The 18,930-nt window shown below is 50.9% G+C and overlaps 1 protein-coding gene across 5 annotated transcripts in view; it reads left to right on the top strand.

Annotated features, from left to right (window-relative positions):
• Positions 1 to 18,930, top strand: part of ATP6V0D1 (ATPase H+ transporting V0 subunit d1) — a 98,012-nt gene that overhangs the window by 15,931 nt on the left and 63,151 nt on the right. Inside the window, exons 1-4 of one of the 5 annotated variants that reach the window (XM_038739890.1) lie at positions 5,950 to 6,401; positions 7,153 to 7,191; positions 7,979 to 8,081; positions 10,270 to 10,372. The exons of 1 other annotated variant lie outside the window; for it this stretch is intronic. In XM_038739890.1, the coding sequence (XP_038595818.1) occupies positions 6,169 to 6,401; positions 7,153 to 7,191; positions 7,979 to 8,081; positions 10,270 to 10,372 (478 nt within the window). In that variant the 5' untranslated portion in view covers positions 5,950 to 6,168. Of the gene's footprint in view, positions 1 to 5,949; positions 6,402 to 7,152; positions 7,192 to 7,978; positions 8,082 to 10,269; positions 10,373 to 18,930 lie in introns of those variants that run through there. 3 more of the 5 variants (XM_038739887.1, XM_038739888.1, XM_038739889.1) reach the window with 3 other exon arrangements.

Raw genomic sequence — 18,930 nt, 5'->3', positions numbered from 1 at the left:
AGGGCTCCAATATTCCCAGAACCAGTAGGCAGAACTTTGGGCCATGTGTTGAAGCCCCAGGGCCTCACCCGGGATTTGTGCGTGTACAAGGCATGGCCATGTGGGGTGTGGAGCCACCCGCAGGGACTCAAGCCATGTCTAGAGCTCTGCGAGTGTCCCAAGTGGTCCCCTCGGCCCCACAGCCTTTCAGACAGGATATCAATCAATCGTATTTATTGAGCGCTTACTGTGTGCAGAGCACTGTACTAAGCACTTGGGAAGTACAAGTCGGCAACACATAGAGACAGTCCCTACCCAACAGTGGGCTCACAGTCTAGAAGTCTCACAGTCTAGATATGTGGATATGTGGATGTATGCATACATGTATAGATGAGAAGCAGTTTGGCCTAGTGGAAAGAGCACAGGGCCTCTGAGTCAGAGGACCTGGGTTCTAATCCTGGCCCTGCCACATGTCTACTATGTGACCTTGGGCAAGTCAATCCTTGGTGCCTCAGTTCCCTCAGCTGCAAAATGGGGCTTCAAAATCTGTTCTCCCTTCTTACTTAGACTGTGAACCCCATGTGGGACCTGATTTTCTTGAATCTACCCCAGTGCTTAGTGCAGTTCTTGGCACATAATAATAATAATAATAATAATAATAATAATAATAACAATAGTATTTGTTAAGCGCTTACTATGTGCAAAGCACTGTTCTAAGCACTAATTACATAGTAAGTGATTAACAAATGCTACAGTTATTATTATCATCATATCTTTGACACTCTAGGATCATGGCAAATATTGACTCCCTCTAATACATATTAGAATAACGATCATAATAATAATTGTGTTTTTTAAGCACTTGCTATGTGCCAGGCACTGTACTAAGCACTGGGGTGTATGTAAGCAAATTGCGTTGGACTCAGTCTTTGTCCTGCATGGTATTCACAATCTTAATCCCCATTTTACAGATAAGGTAGCTGAGGCATGGAGAAAAATGATGCCCAAGGCCACATAGCCGACAAGTGACAGAGCCGGGATTAGAATCTGTGACTTTCTGACTCCGAGGACTGTACTCTGTCTGCTACTCCATGCTGCTAAGTGTGGGCTTTAAGCATTTACTGCGTGCCAAACATTCTGTTAAGCACTGGGGTAGATACAAGATAAGCAGATCAGACACAGTCCCTGTTGCACATGGGGCACACAGTTTGTCAGGGGGGGAGGGGGGGGAGAGAGAGAGAGAGACACCAGGAATTCTCCATTTTATAGATAAGGACACTGAGGCTTCTAGACTGTGAGCCCGCTGTTGGGTAGGGACCGTCTCTATATGTTGCCAACTTGTACTTCCCAAGCACTTAGTACAGTGCTGTGCACACAGTAAGCGCTCAATAAATACGATTGAATGAATGAATGAGGCCCAGAACAGTGCTTGATGCATAGTAAGCGCTTAAATTCCATTAAAGAAAAATAATGAAGTTACATGGTCAAGGTCCCACAGCAGGTAAGTGGTGGGGCTGGGATAACAACCTAGGTCTCCTGAATCTGTGTCCTGTGCTTTGCCCACTATGCCACACTGCTTCTTGCTGCCTAGAGGAAAGAGCAAGGGACTGGGATCAATCAATTGCATATACCGTGCGCAGAGCACTGTACTAAGTGCTTGGGAAAGTATAACAGAATTGGTAAACCCGGTCCCTGCCCACAGTGAGCTTCCAGTCTATAGGGGGAGACAGACATTAATACAAATAAATACATTACAGATATGTAATTGTGGTATTTAAGCACTATGTGTCAGGCACTGTACTAAGCCCTGTGGTGGATACAAGCAAATCAGGTTGGACACAGTCCCTGTCTCACATGGGGCTCACCATCTCAATCCCCATTTTACAGATGAGGTAACTGAGGCACAGAGAAGTGAAGTGACTTGCCCAAGATCACACAGCAAACAAGTGACAGAGCTGGGATTAGAACCCATGACCTTCTGACGCCCAGGCCCATGATCTATCCGCTAGGTCATGCTGCTTTTCAAGTGCTGTGGGCATGAGGGAGGGGTGAATAAAGGGTGCAAAAGCGATGCGAAGGGAGTGGGAGAAAATGAAATGAGGGTTTACTTGGGGAAGGTCTCTTGGAGATGTGCTTTTAATGAGGTTTTGAAGGTGGGGAGACTGATCATCTGTTGGATATGAAGAGGGAAGGTGTTTCAGGCCAGAGACAAGATGTGAGCGAGAGGTCATTCATTCAGTCATATTTATTGAGCGCTTACTGTGTGCAGAGCACTGTACTAAGCGCTTGGGAAGCACAAGTTGGCAACGCATAGAGACGGCCCCTACCCAACAGTGGGCTCACAGTCTAGGAGGGTCAGTGATGAGATAGATGAGATCAAGGTACAGTGAGTAGGTTGGCATTAAAGGAGCGAAGTGTGCGGGCCGGGTTGTAGTAGAAGAGCAAAGAGGTAAGGTAGGAGGTGGCAAGGTGATTGCTCTAAAGCCAATGGTAAGGATTTTCTGCTTGACGTGGAGGTGGATGTGCAAGCACTGGAGGTTTTTGAGGAATGGGGATGCATAGACTGAACAGTTTTGTAGAAAAATGATCCTGGCAGCAGAGTGCAGTATGGATTGAAGCGGAGAGAGACAGGAGGCAAGGAGGTCAGCAAAGAAGGCTGATGCAGTAATCAAGGTGCAGTAGGATAAGTGCTTAGATTAACATGGTGCAGTTTGGATAGAGAGGAAAGGGTGGATTTTAGTGATGTTTTGAAGGTTGAACCAACAGGATTTGGTGACAGATCGAATATGTTGGTTGAATGAGAGGGATGGCAAGACTCACGCCCAGGTTATGGGCTTGTTAGGGAGGATGCTCGTGCTGCCTACAGAGACAGAAAAGCTGGGGGAGGACAGGGTTTGGGTGGGAAGATAAGGAATTCTACTTTGGACATGTTAAGTTTGAGGTGTCAGCGGGACATCCAAGTAAAGATGTCCTGAAGGCAGGAGGAAATGTGAGACTGCAGAGAAGGAGAGCGATTATGGCTGGAGATGTAGATTTGGGAATCACCTGCAGAGATGGTAGTAGAAACCATGGGAGAGAATGAGTTCTCCAAGGGAGTGGGTGTTGATGTAGAATAGAAGGGGACCCAGAACTGAGCACTTAGTACAGTGCTCTGCACACAGTAAGCACTCAATAAATATGATTGAAGAACTGAGCCTTTGAGGGACTCAAATTTAGGGAGTAGGAGGCAGAGGAGGAGCACCATGAAAGAGACGGAGAAAGAGCAGTCAGAGAGCTAGGAGAACCAGGAGAGGACAGTTTCAGCGAAGCCAAGTTTGGATAATTTTTCCAGGAGAAGGGGGTGGTTGACAGGAGTCAAGAGACTCCTGTCTTCTAGTCTTGGCTGGAGACCTTGGGCAGGTCATTTAACTGCTCTGGACCTCAGCTTCCTCATCTGAAAAAAGAGGAAAGATGGGCATAAGACACCCATGTGGGGCAGGGATTGCATCTGATCTGATGATCTATCTACCCTAGCACTTAGCACAATGTGTAACGCATACCAAGCACTTGTGTGGCTCAGTGGAAAGAGCCCGGGCTTGGGAGTCAGAGGTCATGGGTTCTAATCCCGCCTCCACCACTTGTCAGCTGTGTGACTTTGGGGAAGTCACTTCATTTCTCTGCGCCTCAGTTCCCTCATCTGTAAAATGGGGACTAAGACTGTGAGCCCCACATGGTACAACCTGATCACCTTGTATCCTCCCCAGCGCTTAGAACAGTGCTTTGCACATCGTAAGTGTTTAACAAATACCATCATTATTATCATTAACAAATTATAGCATTGTTTTTTCATTCTAGACTGTGAGCCCGTTGGGTAGGGACCGTCTCTATATGTTGCCAACTTGTATTTCCCAAGCGCTTAGTACAGTGCTCTGCACACCGTAAGCACTCAATAAATACGATTGAATGAATGAGTGAATGCTGTTTCTTGTTCAAACCTGTCAGTTGACTGACCAGCCTCGCTACTCACCCGCTTCCTCCTCCTATAGTCTGGGATACAAGGAGAGGCTGAAAGGAGACTAGGTTGAAGTTGTATGGCTCCAAGGAGATAAACCTGCCCATCCTCCTCTGCCAGCCTGCCCCCTTTGCCCCTGCCCCCCTCAAGAAAAAAGCGCCCCGATTTTATAGGCTGTCTTTAGTCTTCTCAGAAGTCCTTTATGTGACTAAAAGGCCATCTGGTGGGGGAGTTCTATCCTGCTGCCTGCTTCCCAGTGATGGATGTGGGAGCAGTCCCCTGGTTTATTGAAATGGAACCTAAGGCTAGAACAAGGAAAGTTTAATCAGCTTCCCACAGCGGGTCAAGGAAAAGACTCCACGGACAATACCACATTTCCCAGACTCCATGCCAGCCTCTCATCTATCAGTCCACAAGGCTTATCCTCCACCCAGAGATAAAGAAACACATCCCTTCACAGACCTGTCACCCGCTGTGGTTTGGAACAGAGGCTGGGAGGGCTTCTGTAATTTTTGACAGACTATCAGCCTTCAGCCAACAGGGCTTAGCCTCTGACTTGGTTCAATCAGTCAGTCATATTTATTGGGTGCTTTTTGTGTGCAGAGCACTATACTAAGTGCTTGGGAGAGGACAATATAACTGAGTTGGTAGGCATGTTCCCTGCCCACAAAGAGTTAACAGTCTAGAGGGGGAGACAGACATAAATACATAAAATTACAGATATGTGCAGAAGTGCTGTGGGGCTGAGAGTGGGGGGTGAATAAAGGGTGCAAATCCAAGTGCAGCATCTAGTATTGCACTATGTCATTCATTTCATTCATTCAGTCATATTTGTTGAGCACTTACTGTGTGCAGAGCGCTGTACTAACCACTTGTCCAAGTAGGTGTAGTGAACGTGGGGGTAGTTGGGATCTGGCTGCACCCCAAATGACACCAGGGTATAGGGCATTGTGACCTGGCTTTCAGGATCAATCTTGGGTGAAAGATCAAACATGCTTTCTGGGGACTCACAGTCTGCCAAAATGGCATGGTCTAGATTTCAAACCACAGTAAGGAAAGCAGGAAGCTCTCGGGGAGGGAATGTCTCTGCCTCTATTTCCCATCCCAGACCACACTTCCTGTCTTCATCATCCTCATCGGTATTTATTGATTGCTTTGTGTATGCAGAGCACTGTGCTAGGCACTTGAGAACAGTGGAAGTGGAAGCCATAGTCCCTAATTGTGAAGCCTACAGTCAAGTGGGGGAGTCCAACAGGCACAAGTTGTTTACACCTATGGGAACAAGAGTAAAAGCATAGGTACAACTGGTAGTAAAAACCAGCCAAAAAAGCCAAATTAAATGAGTAAGTGGAATAATGAACGCAGTGGCCCATGAGTGCTGAGGGCAACTGATGGGGTGACATGACCAGGGAGGAGGAGATTAGTCTGCGAATATTGCGTCTGGAGGAGGGGATGACTTTTTAGACCCGTGTCAAAGGTTGGGGAGGGGGAGCGGCAGTATGTGGTTGGACAGATTTGTGGGGGGAGATCCATACGTGACTTAGGGCATGTGCAGTGGGTCCAAGCTGGGAGAATCAAGAGTGAAGTATAGCTCAAGATGAGGAGAGGGGTGGCCTGCCGTAACTTGACAGGAGCAAGGCTGTGGTTTAAAGCAAGTGAGGAGAGCAGAAAGGTTAGAAGGAAAGATAGCTGCTAGAGAGCCCGGAAATCAATGGCTATGAGTTTGTCGCAAACTGAAATAGGTCGCCGTTGGCAGGTTTTGAGGAGGGGAGTGATGTGTTCTTGTAATTCAGACAGCAGAGTGGAGGAGAGACTGAAGCGGGGAGTGGCTAGAGGCAGCTAGCCCAGTAAATCTGTGCTAATCCAGCAGCCACTTTGATATTCCTGTCCTCAGCACTTATGTACATATGAATATTTTGGGGGGATATTCAGCTAATCCATCCTGATGTAGTTATACTAAGCTCACTGTGGGCAGGGAACATGTCTACCAACTCTGTTACGTTGTACTCTCCCAAGTGCTTAGTACAGTGCTATGCACACAGTGAGCGCTCAATAAATACGATTGATTACACTGCTTCCTGTACTGACCTTGTCCTTACTCCCCCCTTTATTTTGTAAATTGCTTTTGACCACCTTCACCCATTAGACTGTAAGCCCTTTGAGGACAGGGATCATGTGTCTTGTTTCTGTTGCACAAAATGTGTTTGAAATGGAGTGTTATGATGACTTTTGCTCTGGACACCCAGTTTGAGCTTTCCTTTGGGCGTGAACCACTCCTGGCCCTGGCACCGGAACCCGCTTCCCCAAGAATGAACACATACAAAGATGCCACCTCACAGGTGGCCCAGGTTTTTGGGCCACGGGCCTGTCTGCAGTCGTATTCATTTGAGCTCCCCTGCACTGTGCCAGGCGTTTCAAGTGTTTCCATGAGGTGAGTCATGACTCTTGGGAGTTGATCTTAATAATAGCAATAGTGTTTATTGAGCGATTACTGTGTGCAGAGCACTGTACTAAGCACTGGGAGAGGCTCCACAGGTGGGAATTCTCCATTGTCCCCGTCCCTTGGGGTGGGGGTAGAGGGGTGCTGCTCTTAGTGTGCAGCCCGGCGGCCTCCAACGTGAGTTTACAGTGGAAGGGGAAGAGAAGCAGCATGGTGTAGTGGTTAGAGCACAGGCCTGGGAGTCAGAAGGTCATGGGTTCTAATCCTGGCTCCACCACTTGTCTGCTGTGTGACCTTGGGCAAGTCACTTCACTTCCCTGGGTCTCAGTTACCTCATCTGTAAAATGGGGATTGAGACTGTGAGCCCCAAACGGGACAGGGACTATGTCCAACTCGATTTGCTTGCATCCACCCCTGCGCTTATTACAGTGCCTGGCACAGAGCGAGCGCTTAACAAATACCACCATTATTACTGTCTGAAGTGGAGGAAAGAGGCCCTAGCAGGCTGTCTAGGTAGCTGGCTTAGATCAAACCAAACCAGGTCTGATTTTCTAATCTGGTAGTGATGGGTAAGACCCAGCTTGCCTCATCTTCCAGGACCTGGGACTCTGTTCTTTTTGATTACCCAGAAAGAGGCCTCAGGCTTATGGGGGCACCTAGGCTAAGGGATTTGGAAGTAGAGCTGCTGCTCCCACTGCCCCTGGGTTAAATAACTTGTCAAGACAATCTCTTTCTATTTTAGCCCATGGGCTGAGGCGATGGTCAAACAGCCACTGGCTGGGTGAGTCGCCTCCCCTACTCCCCCCCCCTTAGCCCTCCCATGCCTCCCCACCACCCCATACCCCCTTCCAAAAGCAGCCAAATGACTGGCTGATCCAGAGCATCTGGGAAAGCCCTTTCCCAAGAGGGCAGCTGTTGCCTGTTTATGGCACTGATGGTCTCCAAATTAATCAGTCTGACCCCAAAAGAAAAGTTGGGGCTGGGGGAGAGGCGGCTGACAACCAGGGTTGCCAATTGTCCGTAGATTCCCACAGCTGTTGCTGCGGCCCAAAGTGAAGCCTGCCTGCTGCCACCGGGGCCCCATGTGGGACTGGGACTGTGTCCAACCTAATTACCTTGTACCTACCCCAGTGTTTAGAACAGTGCTTGGCACATAGTAAGTCCTTAACAAGTGCCACAGTTGTTATTATTGTGGGCGACTGACTAAAATGGAAGGTGGGGGCCAGGGGTGGGAGGTGGCTGTGCTGTATCTGCGTGGTCTGAGAAGGCTCCTTCTTGGAGTTCTTTCTCCCCAAAGGTGATAATAGGTGATCCTCCTTCAGAATGGGGTCTTTCCAGGGGTTCTCCCAGCCACCCGTTTTCTCCAGCTCCCACCTAGTGCATCCTTATCCTTCTCCTCCAGAGGGGACCAACTCTTCATTCTGAGTATGGGAGAGGGAAGAAAAGGGAGAGGTGAAATGGTGGGGAAGAGGAGGAAATGGCAAGAGGGGGTGGGGGGGAGGGAGAGGAAGGTAAGCGGGCACTTGAGACCCTGTCTTATTTCTACTGTGATCAATTCCTCTGTGCAGGTTCTCAGGCTTGAAGTTTTCTACGGGACCGAGGCTGATCCATCATTTTCAACAGGAGCCACTTCATCATCGTCACTCTCCCGAGCGCCTTGTACAGTGCTGTGTACATAGTAGGCATAGGGACCCGATGAATTAACTTTCCCTGCCTGCTGCGATATCACTCTTTTGCCCTTTTTCTCTTGCGCCGCCGCCTCCACCACTTAGCTAGTCATCTCTGGGCTGCTGAGTTGGACTGGAGGCTGCCCTTGCCCTCTCTCCGCTCATGGGGGGGCAAGCCATCCCCTCCCTGCCTGGTGCACTACTAGCCGCTGCCACCATCAGTGCGTGTGGCACCCAGCCCAGGGGCTGCTCCCGCCCCTACCCCGGTGCCCGTGGGGTTAGGTGGTCCCCTTCTCTGCACAGTGTACCACCTACCCCTGGAAGCCCTCTCAGCGTGTTCTCGGTGCTGCTGATGGTGGCACGTGGGTGGTGGGCCAGGATGGGGGAGGGAAGAGGTTGCCCCCATGAGTGCCAGGGAAGGGTATTATAATAATAATAATAATAATAATAATAATGATGTTGGTATTTGTTAAGCGCTTACTATATGCCAAGCACTGTTCTAAGTGCTGGGGGGGATACAAGGTAATCAAGGTTGTCCCATGTGGGGCTTACAGTCTTAATTCCCATTTTACAGATGAGGGAACTGAGGCACAGGGAAGTTAAGTGACTTGCCCACAGTCACACAGCTGACAAGTGCGGAGTCGGCATTAGAACCCATGACCTCCGACTCCCAAGCCCGGGCTCTTGCCACCGAGCCACGCTGCTTCATGTGTGACCTGCTCCCACCTCCCAGTTGGGCTTGAGGTGTTCTATTAATTGATGATGACAATAATGAGCAGGAAACAGAAAATAAGAGTTTTTTCTCCTTCACGAAGCCATTCTTTCTCCCAACGAGAGGTGGCAGTCAAGATCTGTCTCTGCTCTGTCTTCTCCTTCCTAGTCCTGAGAGAGCACACAGAGCGTGAGTGAGTGAATGAGTGAGTGTGTGTGTGTGTCTGCTCGCACGCTGAGTTTTTGGCTCTTCAGTGTTTTCCTGAAGAATGCTTTTCCCCCCCGGGGTTAGGAGGTGTCTCCTTGCCATCCTCAATTAATGTCTGTTGCCCACTTGTGGGGCGGGGGCCACTCGGGATCCAACAAGGGCCTCTGCTAGAGTTGTGTTTTGCCCCCTTATGGGCTGGGGTTTCAGGCCTCTCAGTTGAGACCCTCTGGCCCAGCCTTTCCCTTAAAGCAAAACTCTGCCTCCTGAGGGCTCACACCACCTCTGTTCGGGGGCGATCAGCCTGCAGCCTCTCGGGGAGCAGACGTGGAAAGTGGAGCACTGTTTGCTAAGCCATAAACCTCAGTTTTCTCATTTGCTTAATAACCTCAGAGTTTCTGAAATAAAGCCCTAGATGGTGGCTGTTGGTTCCTGTGCCCTCGTTTATGTGGTCCCATTAGCGAATTCCCCGAGTACCGTCCGTGTTCTCTGAGGGAAAGGCTTCCTGGAGGGGTCTTGAGCGCAGAGGGCAGAGATCAGAAGTCAAGCTGAGGAAAATCAGAGTCTCGAGCCCTGCAGGAGCTAGAAGAGTCCTGGCCTGAGCTGAGCCCCGGGACTGCACTGTCTGGGTTTGGCGCTGAGTCCCGTTGGGCCCAGAAAGGGGCCTGGGCTTCCATCGGAGGGGACTCTACACATGGATGGGTACCATGTGTGACTTGGGGTCCCAGCAGTCCTTGGGGGCCAAGGCTACATGCATTTGGTAGTGCCTTGGCCTCAGTAACGTGCCCCTGCTTCCCCTCACCCCAGCCTGAACCCTAAATGGAACCCAGGTTTTGTCAGGAGGGGAGGTAGGGGTTGTGAGGGAGGGGGGTGTGAGCCCAATTCAAAGGCAGGCTCGGGACCTGTGGGTTGAGCTGAGCCTCTACAGGCTCTAAGGTGCCGAGTAGCTTTCTGTGGGAGGGCCTCAGTAGGGTGGGCCCAGCAGGTGTGGCCTAGGGCTGGGTCACCCCGCCCCCATTGCAACTTTTAGAGTCTGTCCTGATTCCAGGAGCTTGTGTAGCCCGTAATCCGGCTGGTCCCGGCCAGGCCACTGAGTCCTCAGCCTAATTCTGTGGGTCCCCTCTCCTACTGTGAGGGCAAAGGAGATCTTTCCTAGGCCAGACATCGGAAAGGCAGAGCTGACCTGACCTGACCTTGCCACCCCAAGTCCTGTCCTTGCCACCCCAAGTCCTGTCCTTCCTGTTGCTCTATTACTGTACTGGCTCCTCCCATTTAGCTGCAGCAAGGACAAGGGGAGCAGTGGTCCAAGGGAGCAGGAGAGACCTCAGGACCTCCAGATGCCTCACAGCCAGAGCTTCCTAGCTGCTCCAAAGTATCTGGTGAGTTGACCAGTGGGAACACGAGGGAGTGTGGGAACTGCTCCAAACACTGACAGATACGTCCAGAGCCCCACAATGCCCTTTCCTCCCAGACTCTAGCGGATGCCCATGGTGCCAGTTTTGGGGCCTAAGCTTTCATGGGCAAGGTTCCTGGTAGCTGGACTTGCTCCAGAGTGATCAACATCCCCTGGAATGCCTATCTGGAGCCTGCATGTCTCCCTGGTTGCCCGGCCCTCTCCAGCAGTGGCCAGAAGGTTGGGACTGAGGCGTCCCAATGACCCCACTGGGTTTTTACTGGTTGCAAAGGGAAGACACTTCCTCGGGCCAAGTTACAGTGCCTGGCCAGCCGAGCTGCCACAGATATAAGTAGTCTATTTTTGGAAGAGTTTTGCAAGGTGGTATCACTCACTCTGCACTCTCCCGGAGGGAGTGATTGAACACTTGTCACGAGCCATGGTCTGAGAGGAGCAGGAGGGCCCCAGCTCCCAAGGAACTTACTACATTGACTAGTGTGAAGACACCCCTCATGGCTTGTGATTCAGTATCACCCTCTCCGCGATAAAGCCTGATCCAGGCTGGAGAGCTATGGCCCATCTTGACCCACCCCAGGCTGAGCTCCAGGGCTTCTGTTCAGTGCTGAATTGGACCCGAATTGCAATGGGCCTAAGTGGAAGAAGTCCAGGCTCACTTCATGGCGCACTGCTGCTTGTGCGCTGTTCCACCCTCCCGGGGATTGCTGGGACATGTAGTCCCCGCAAGCCCAAGGAACATCCACTTGTCCAAAGTAGCGCCCCAGATGCTGGCTGCATCGTGACCCTCATCCCCACTGAAATCCCCAAATGAGGGCGTGGGTTGCAGAAGGGGAAAGCTCTGATGGTCTGCCTGAGCATGTTTTAGTAGGTTGGCACTAGCATAACCCAACCCCATGGCGGCTGACCTGTGAACCAGTCTAAGGTGGCGTCCGAGCCCAAGCTGGAAAACCAGACTGCCAGTAAAGCAGGGTCAGCCTGTAGGAATGCCCTTATCCCTGGGCTGGTAAGTCTGCCTGTTTCCTCATGCAGATTGGGTCAAAGAAGTCCTTTGGGGGCCACCGTCGTTAGCACAGGGGTAGACTGATTGGCACAGGTACCCACAGATTGCTCTGTTTATTTCTCTTCACTGCCAAACTATTCTTTCTCTGTGAGTAGCCTCAGCCATACCCTTGGCTATCACAGCTCCCTTACTCTCTTGCCCTTCTGCATCGTCCTTGCCCTTGGATTTGTACCCTTTATTCACCCCATCCCCAGTCCCACAGAACTTATGTATATATCGATCATTTATTTTCATGTTTGTTGTCCCCCCCTCCCCCCCCCCCCCAGACTGCAAGCTCTTTGTGGGCAGGGAACGTGTTTACCCTGGGTAGAACAGGCTCTAATCCTGGCTCTGTCACTTGTTTGGTGTGTGACCTTGGGCAAGTCACCTAACTTCTCTTTGCCTCAGTTCCCTCATCTGCAAAGTGGGGACCCAATACCTGCTGTCCCTCCTAGTCAGGTGGTGAGCCCCCTGTGGAACCTAATTACTTTGTGTCTACCTCAGCGCTTAGTAAAGTGCCTGACACATAGTTCACACATAGTAAATTCTAAACAAATACCCCAATTGTTATTTATTATTAACAATTCTATTGTGTCTTGCTCTCCCAAGAGCTTAGTACAACGTTCTGCACATAGCGCTCAAATATCTTGTTTGATGGACTGATGGACGCCTGAGCCCAACAATCCTCAGGTTCTGGTTCTGAGGGCTACTGCTAAGGTAATGATCCCCAGAGGCTAGAACTTGTGTGGCTCCGGTCGGGGTCGCAGGAGCTGAAGCAGCAGGCTGGTGGGTGGGGAGGAGGTATTTGGGAGGGGCCTCTCCTGTGACGACCCCAACTCTAGTCCTTTTGGTTCAAGGCAAATTGCATGAGGAGACTCCCTTGTCGCCCACAGCCCCCAGTGTGACATCAGCCAGAGGCATGCTGCTGAGGCCCCATGGAAGGCGCACTAAAGCAGCAGCATGGCATAGTGGATAGAGCATGGCCTAGGAGTCAGAGGGTCATGGGTTCTAATCTCGGCTCTGCCACTTGTCTGCTGTGTGACCTTGGGTGAGTCACTTCTCTCCGCCTTAGTTCCCTCACCTGTAAATTGGGGATTGAATCTATGAGCCCCATGTGGGACAGTGGCCAACCTGCCTTGCTTGTATCCATCCCAGCACTTAGTACAGTGCGTGGCACATAGTAAGCGCTTAAGAAAAGGCCACAATTATTATTATTATTACTATTATTAATAAGGTGCATCCCCGGGTTGGGAAGGAAAAACGTAAGAATCTTCTTCCACCCCACCCAGCCCCAGAGCCTGCGTGTATTAAATGTATGCAGTATACAATCCGGCATACCCATTGTATGGCCGAGAGCCTACTAACAGTGCAATTTTTATCCTTGACCGTGGGTGTGGCTAGAGGCTGATGCCCAGATGGAAGAGTTCCTTCACCACTGTGCCCATATTAAAATGGACTTTGATTGTGCTGTTGGATTTACTATTTATAGTAACTGAGACTGTTCTCGGATCTGCCTCCTGCTGTCATAATCTTCCCAACGCCTCTGTTCTTAAAGAGCCACCCCATTCGTGATTGCCACATACTAGACTGGTCTGTCTGTCCATTTCCCAGAAATATTCAGCTCTGTTGCGTTATTTGAGACTTTACTTCACCGATTCTTCTGCTCTTCCTGTTTCTCCCCCTACTGCAACTCACTGTGTAGCCATAGCTTGGGGATCCTGCCATCTTTCTTTCTCCTGAACCATTAGTATCTCATGTCCTGCTTCGATGCTAATAATCGTAGTAATGATGATAATTGTGGTATTTGCTAAGCACTTTCTATGTGCCAAGCCCTGTACTATGAATCTGGGACGATTGCAAGTGAATCAGGTTGGACACAGTCTCTGTCTCACATGGGGTAATCGACTGAATTCCGGGACTTCGTTGTTTATGAGCCTATCTTATCATTGGATAGGTATGGCGTGGAGATGGGTGATACTGGTGAAACAACTCAAGAAGCCGGATGTGCCACCCTTGGTAGATCCAGGTCTCTCGGTCATTTAATAGGTTGGATGCTTTGATTGTTCTATGGACTTTTCACCTGTTGGGATGCTTGATGCCACAGTGACGGCATTCAGTTTTGTGTTGCCATTGCAAATCTTTGGTTGTAGTGTAGGGTTTCCCGTGCGTAGGCTGGTGTATAATCCCAGGGCTTTTCAGGCTTATTTTACTTCGTTGATCCCGTAAAGTGGTTCATGATCATTTGCGTGTTCCGGAGTACGGCCAACAGCAAGCATAAAGCAGTTCCTGTATGCTTTGATTCAAGGACGTTTGGTGATGCTTTTAGCCTGTTCGAGTTGGAAGATTTTCAGAAGAGTGTAAGAAACACCATTAGCTGGAGGCTAAATACTAGGCTGGATGGATCATAGTTCTGACCCAATGATGACAAGTAGGCAAGTAGTAGTAGCATTTATGGGACACCCACTTATACTGGGTGCTTCGAGGAAAAGTGTGATGATTGCCTCTCTTTGATGTTCAGTCTAACTCTTGTGAACACATAAGCAGTTTCCCTAAGGTCCGGAAGCATTTCTGCTACCCTCGGCTCTTCCATAATACATGTCTTCGCTCTGTGTTCTGGTTAGAAAGTTTTTGGGGAATTAGAGTACGTTCATGCGACAGCAGAGCCCGACCGGACCAAGCACCCTGTGATGTCAGACGCAGAGGCTTGGAAATGGGCCCGCAGTGTTGGCATGGGTGACTACTGCAGCCTGAGTTATTTCCTTAAAGTGCGGAGTTTCGCAAGAACACACCCTCTGCAGTCTAGGAGAAGCAGCGTGGCTCAGTGGCAAGAGCACGGGCTTTGGAGTCAGAGATCATGGGTTCAAATTCCGGCTCCGCCAATTGTCAGCTGTGTGACTTTGGGCAAGTCACTTCACTTCTCTGTGCCTCAGTTACCTCATCTGTAAAATGGGGATTAAGACTGTGAGCCCCCCATGGGACAAACTGATCACCTTATAACCTCCCCAGCGCTTACAGCAGTGCTTTGCACATAGTAAGCGCTTAATAAATGCCATTATTATTATTATCATTGTTATTAGGAGACCTGGGTGCATCAGCTTCTAGGTCCTTTGTTGCATCCCTATGCAAAGCTCCCTGGAATAGATCGATAAATAGCTGATTACACAGCCCGGCTTTTCTCCATAGTTGTTGGGGGCAAAGGGTCAGACGGAGCACCTTCAATTTTCCGTGGAATAAATAGGCTTAGAGTCTTGATGATCTTCTCAGGGCAGTCCAGCTTGTTTGCCGGCTGCCAGAGACCAAGTCTCCTGATGAGGTCAAATGCTTCTATACGATTTACAAATACACTAGGGAGATATTCATGCCATTCCCTAGTCTTCCCCTACATCCAACATGCAACAGTGGTCGTGGCTCCTGTGCCACTTTGTGGTCTAAAGCCACACTGTAATTCTAGTGAGCGTTATTCAGTAGCTGGTCCCGAAGGCCGTGGGCTCAGATCTTGCCAGCAATTGTTCAAGTCTGTGTCGGACTAATGATTAGGTCGTCGTTTAGATCCCAGATGCATCCATATAATGTCTTTGTCTCGTTCAGTAAAATGAATATCGTGGGGTTTATCATGAGCTGGTGTTGGCTGATCAGGAATAGGTTATTGCTGTTTTAGCTTTCCAGTCCTGTGGGGTTAAGTGATCTGTGTGGCCACTGCCTCCACACCTCTCCCTTATGCTTTCAGCATTAGCACCTGTACATACATTGAACTCTCCCAAAGGCCACCAGTTTGTCGGTTGTTGACACAGCTCCAATGAGCGTCCAGATCCTCGCTGAATCTTGCTTCTCACCGGGGCCTGTTCTGCTGAGAGCATGTGTACCGTCAATTGCAGCGCAGTGCTTCTGTTTTCAAGATAGGCCATTAGATGCTCACTAATGCCTCTGGGCCCGGTTGGAAGACTTGAGATAAGAGACTATTTGATTATGAAGCTGACTCCCCAGAGCCTTTGCTCAGGACAGAGAAGGCTTCATCAGGAAGTCTGGTTTTGCTCAGTGCTGCTATGTTGCCTTTGTATCTGGCTAGCTTCTGTGTACTAGTGTCGATCATTCGTCTTCCTGGACGATCGCCATCCTCATTGTGTGTTGAGCCCTGAGGTTCCGTGATGCAATGGTAGAGGTAGTGGTTATTATTATTATTATTATTATTATTATTATTATTTTGATTTCATTCTGTTTGGTTCTTTTCACCATAAGGTCAGAGGCCCTCTGGTGAGTCTGGTTAGAGTGAAGCTGGCAGTTTTTTAAAGCACCTTTTTGAGCCCCTTCTCTAGACATTAAGAGGTTTGTCCCCAAATAGAGCTACTTAAGACACCAAGACACTTCAGAACGATGTTGCCATTTATTCAGCGATTGAACGTCCGCTATCTTCGGCCGCCTAGTCCAGCCGGGGAAGACCATATCTCTGGGCATCTTCTTCAGCAGCAGATGGCTGCGGCCGTGCTCTCCTCCTCGTCCAACACGCCTGTTCCTTGGGGCACCACATCCGCCATTTGGACTTCAGGTTTTTCACCCCCTCAGAATTTGGCAGTGAAAGCACCGCGAGGGCTTTACGTGCCATGGAAAATGACCAGGATGAGCAGGAGTGACTTTTGTTCTCCCCCATGAGCACACGTTCCCCTCCCCACCTCCCCCGACCCCGGGGGAGGAAGGGTGGTGGCGGTGCTGCTTCTTCGAAGGCAACAGCTGTAGTACATCAGCAGCCTGTGGCTCCTCCGGGGCTCGGCTGTGGGGGAGGAGAGGGGCGGAGGCGGGCAGGCTGGATGATGGTGGCCCCGCTGGGGCTGCCCTCATCAGTCCCTGGTGCTCAAACCCAGCTCAGGTCCCCTAGGAGGAGCTGCCTGCCCCTGGGCTCTTCTTGAAGCAAACCTGCCCCGTAAAGCAGGTGGGGCTCCCGTTGTCCAGACTGGGGGGCCCGACACATGGCCGGGTTGCAAGGAATGGTGAGGGACCCGGGCTTCCTGGCGCCCGGCCCAGCCCATTCTCCCCTGGAATGACTGTTCCCTGAGCGATTGTGGGTTTTACTGCTGTTCTTCCAGGACTGGGGCCCCCGCAGCCCCTCGAGGGAGTCCTCCTCGGCCAGAGGTGCTTGGGAGGGATTTGTGAGTGAACTGCTCCTTTAGGGCCGAGGCTGGGCTGAGAGGCCTGAATTGGGGGCTCCAGACGCTCAGCACTCTGCTCTCCACCCAGTCTTCCAATCCTTGAATGGCCTGCAGTAGGATTGCCTTCCACTTCTGCCTCAGAACTCTGTTTCCCTTACTGATTTTTTGGCTCAGCGGAATGTGGTGTGGTGGTATCGTTCTCTGTCTCTCCACACACAAACACCACCCCCTGCCCACCCCTGAGAGTCAGTCATCAGAAGTCAGTGGGACCCTTCTCCTGGGCCCTCCTTTTCTTAGCTCCGGCTGCCGTGGCCACCCCAGCCTCTCTGTCACGTCTCCCCGGCTCAACTGCCTTGCAGTCTGAGTTGCCCGTCAGTCCGTCCCGGCTGCTTTGTCTGGAGGAAGCCAGAGAACACTTTCTGATCTCTCCACCTCGTTTGTGGTGGTGAATATTTAAGCCTCACGGAGTAGGCCTGGGGGCGGTTCCTGTCCAGTTGTGAAAAGCTGTGTCCAGCCCCAAACCATAATGCTTCAGTATGAAAGGTCGGCAAGTCCTCGTTGGGGCCGTCTTTGACTGCTGGGTCCTGCCTGGGCTCCCTCACCTCATGAGTGAATGCCCCCTCAACCCCCCCACCCCCCGGTGGCCCCTGATTGAGGCAGCACTGCCTGACCTCAGCTCACCTCCCAGACAGAGTTAAAAGGCCTTGAGGTGGCATTACAGTTTGGAGAGTGGGAGGCTGTGGTTTTCCGGATTGGGGCTCGCTGCATCCAGAGTGGCCAGGCTCTCGTTCCCAAGGCACCCTCTACTCACGGGAATCCTGCAGCTCTGCCATTTCCTGGCAGCTGGGGAGCTCCAATGCTCTTGCCCGCGGTCCACATTTCTGAGATAGCTCAGCCTGTCAGAAAGCAGTAAAGATTTCAGACAGGCCAGTGGTGGGAGGGTGAGGGCAGCTTGGAAAGGCTGGAGTGCAGAGGAAGCCGGACTCTGTCACGCCAGCTGCTCCTGCTTTGCCCTCTCCAGAGTGATCTTTCGCCCTCTTTCTTTGCCCCTCACTCTGTCCCTTTCAGACCAGCCTCCCTGGTTCTGCCCTATTCTAAATGCTTGGTGGCCCTGAATATCACCTTCTCTGCTTTTCACTTTCCCCTCTTCTGGGTGTGGCCCTCCTGTCCTCCCCCAGCCCCCCAGGTTCCGCACATAATTGCTGGATTATCCTTCCTTCCTTCTTCAGTCGTATTTATTGAGCGCTTACTGTGTGCAGAGCACTGTACTAAGCGCTTGGGAAGTACAAGTTGTCAACATATAGAGACGGTCCCTACCCAACAGTGGGCTCACAGTCTAGAAGGGGGAGACAGAGAACAAAAGAAAACATATTAACAAAATAAAATAAATAGAATATGTACAAGTAAATAAATAGAGTAATAAATACATAAAAACATATATACATATATACAGGTGCTGTGGGGAAGGGATGGAGGTAAGGCGGGGGGGATGGAGAGGGGGAAGAGGGGGAGAGGAAGGAGGGGGCTCAGTCTGGGAAGGCCTCCTGGAGGAGGTGAGCCCTCAATACGGCCTTGAAGGGAGGAAGAGAGCTAGCTTGGCGGATGTGTGGAGGGAGGGCATTCCGGGCCAGGGGGATGATGTGGGCCGGGGGGCCATGGCGGGACAGGCGAGAACCAGGCACGGTGAGGAGATTAGCGGCAGAGGAGCGGAGGGTGTGGGCTGGGCTGTAGAAGGAGAGAAGGGAGGTGAGGTAGGAGGGGGCGAGGTGATGGAGAGCCTTGAAGCCGAGGGTGAGGAGTTTCTGCCTGATGCGTAGGTTGATTGGTAGCCACTGGAGATTTTTGAGGAGGGGAGTAACATTCCCAGAGCGTTTCAAAGACAATCCAGGCAGCGGCATGAAGTATGGATTGAAGTGGGGAGAGACAGGAGGATGGGAGGTCGGCGAGGAGGCTGATACAGTAGTCCAGACGGGATAGGATGAGAGCTTGAACGAGCAGGGTAGCGGTTTGGATGGAGAGGAAAGGGCGGATCTTGGCGATGTTGCAGAGGTGAGACCGGCAGGTTTTGGTGACGGCTTGGATGTGAGGGGTGAACAAGAGAGCGGAGTCGAGGATGACACCAAGGTTGCGGGCTTGTGAGACGGGAAGGATGGTAGTGCCGTCAACAGTGATGGGAAAGTCAGGGAGAGGGCAGGGTTTGGGAGGGAAGACAAGGAGTTCGGTCTTGAACATGTTGAGTTTTAGGTGGCGGGCAGACATCCAGATGGAGATGTCCTGAAGGCTGGAGGAGATGTGGGTCTGGAGGGAGGGAGAGAGAGCAGGGGCAGAGATGTAGATTTGGGTGTC

The sequence above is a fragment of the Tachyglossus aculeatus genome, chromosome X1 (genome assembly GCF_015852505.1).
Source record: "Tachyglossus aculeatus isolate mTacAcu1 chromosome X1, mTacAcu1.pri, whole genome shotgun sequence".
Taxonomy (NCBI): Eukaryota; Metazoa; Chordata; class Mammalia; order Monotremata; family Tachyglossidae; genus Tachyglossus; species Tachyglossus aculeatus.
This window is presented reverse-complemented; position numbering and strand designations above follow the sequence as displayed.